The sequence below is a fragment of the Capsicum annuum genome, unplaced genomic scaffold (assembly GCF_002878395.1).
Source record: "Capsicum annuum cultivar UCD-10X-F1 unplaced genomic scaffold, UCD10Xv1.1 ctg45930, whole genome shotgun sequence".
NCBI lineage: Eukaryota > Viridiplantae > Streptophyta > Magnoliopsida > Solanales > Solanaceae > Capsicum > Capsicum annuum.
This window is the reverse complement of record NW_025853461.1, coordinates 1-2,370: the sequence shown is the minus strand read 5'-3', so window position 1 is coordinate 2,370 and position 2,370 is coordinate 1. Positions and strand designations below refer to the sequence as shown.

Below are 2,370 nucleotides of genomic sequence, written 5' to 3'. Positions count from 1 at the left end.
GCCTTGATGTGATCCTTCTGGTCCACCATTGTAACTTTCCTTTTTCTGTTGCCTCCAATCATTAGAATAGCCTATAAATAGCAATTATCTCTGGTGTGACCACTAAAATGGTAGTAATCAAATATTTTTCCTCTATTGTTTTGTGATCCATAGTTTCTTACTTAGCTTCTACTCACTTGCATTGTGATTGGATCAGTCTTTTCACCAATGACATTTACACAAGCCAGTTGCTGAATTTCATCCTTAGTTATCATTGCATAAGCTTGATTAAGTGTAGGTGTGATTCCTTTTTACAAGAGCTGACTTCTTGCCTGATCAAATGACTCATTCAGCCCACTCAAAAACTATATCAGTCTTTTCACCAATGATATTTACACAAGCTAGTTGCTGAATTTCATCCTTAGTTATTATTGCATAAGCTTGATTAAGTGTAGGTGTGATTCCTTTTAATAGGATCTGCCTTATTTCCTGATCATATGACTCATTCAACCCACTCAAAAACCGTATCAGTCTTAATTCATAAGTGATCTGCATAGTCTTTTGACTTTGGACAAACACATGATGGAGCGAAAATTATTGCATCTATTCACTCCACAGACTCTTTAATTTTGTGAAATAAGCTGGTACTGAATTCGTACCCTATGAAATAGTATTGATCTTTCCATGTAGTTGATACTACCTCATATGATTCACCCTATCATACCTCTCTTTCAGATCTTCCCATACTTCAGATGCACTTGTTGCATAGACGATCCCACTGAGCGACTCTGCACTTACAGAATTCATAATCTATGATAGTACTATAGCATTGCATGTTTCCCATTGATCATGTAACTCTTCTCTGTATGTATCTTTGCTACATCTCCTTGTCACAAATCCATATTTCCTCTTACCTAGAAGTGCAATTCTCATTAACCTACTCCAAACTCCATAGTTCTCAGATCCTACAAGTTCGATTGGTATCAAGGCAGCACCAGATACATCTGATGCTCCTATGAACAAGGGATCACTAGGATTTATCTTAGGTGCCATTCTTAATCTCAATAGAACTTCAATAATTAAGTGTAAATGATCATATATAATGCAACTACGAAACAAGAAATTACTTCAATACTTCAGAGTCTAAGAAGAATAAACTCAGAACATAGATCGAAGGAAGAAAAAGAACTTCTACCACAAATGTTAGCTGAGAACAGTGATAAAAAACAGCCTCTATCACCTTTTATCGAAGGAGCCTCTTGTCACAATGGAGATTTAAACTCCATAGATTTCTTCTCTACTCCATAATCGAGCTGGAGCTTTGATACCATGTAAAGTTTACTCAAGGATCCATCTATAATGCAGATGAAATGAAACTGCTATTGCTTTTGTTGTATTGAAAATGAGTTGATTGATTACAATGTATTATAGTTGAGTATTTATAGACAATCACATTGTGCTCTAGAAGCTTCTAATATTCCTAAAAAACTAACTCAATATGTTGTGACTGACCACATGTAACAATATCAACTCTCAGCGATCAACTCAATGAAACAGTAACAACACTAATGTAACAGTGCAGTAACTACTCTGCAACTTAACTACTTAATCCTGTAAATTTAACAGCAAACATTACAAGAATTATTATCGAACGAAGATGAACTAACATTTTAAGCACAACACATATCAATTGCTTATCAACCTTTTTTTTTAAGCGAACACATCAACTGCTTATCAACTCAATACTTTTATTCAAATGCGTAACTGCTTACTTATAAATTCTATTTCAACACTACGAGCTTATCCACTATTTACAATCAACTAACACAAAAGGGCTCTCGATATAATAGTCCCAACCAAAAAAAAAAAATAGTTTGAGTAAAGCATCTAGTATTCCCTAAACTATGACCAAATTTACTATGGGACACTCCAACTTCACGGGGTTCTATTACCCCGTTGGACTAAATTTTAACATATTTTTGTCAACCTTTTTAGCTAAAGTGACACCTTTTGTCACTCTTTTTAACTGACGTAGCAACTTTGATATGGACCCCATTTTATGTAATAAAGGTGCCATGTTAGCACAAAAGGGTGACGAAAATATGCTTAAATTGAGTTCAAGGGATAATAGGATCCCTGTGATGTTGAAGTTTATCGTAACAACTTCTAGCTATAGTTTGAATGGACACTAGAGGTTTATCTCAAATAGTTTATTGAAGAGAGTAAAAGAGCATGACACAAGAAGGATAAAGAGAAAATGCCAAGAGGCTTGTCCAAAGTGGATATCTTGGGCTGAATAATGCAAGAAGCCCAATTATTGCACAAGCAACCAAAACTATTACCACTTGTGCTGAATAATCCCAAGTTAAGTCCTTTGCACACACAATAGCC

At 35.1% G+C, this 2,370-nt stretch overlaps 1 protein-coding gene across 1 annotated transcript; it reads right to left on the bottom strand.

Annotated features, from left to right (window-relative positions):
• Positions 1-1,348: 1,348 nt before the first annotated feature.
• Positions 1,349-2,363, bottom strand: LOC124892325 (sodium/calcium exchanger NCL2-like; the record flags this gene model as incomplete). The annotated part of the gene is given in 1 exon segment (XM_047403641.1): positions 1,349-2,363. A coding segment is annotated over 1 exon segment (174 nt), but the record flags the coding sequence as incomplete, so codon positions are not given.
• Between the last annotated feature and the right edge of the window lie 7 nt (positions 2,364-2,370).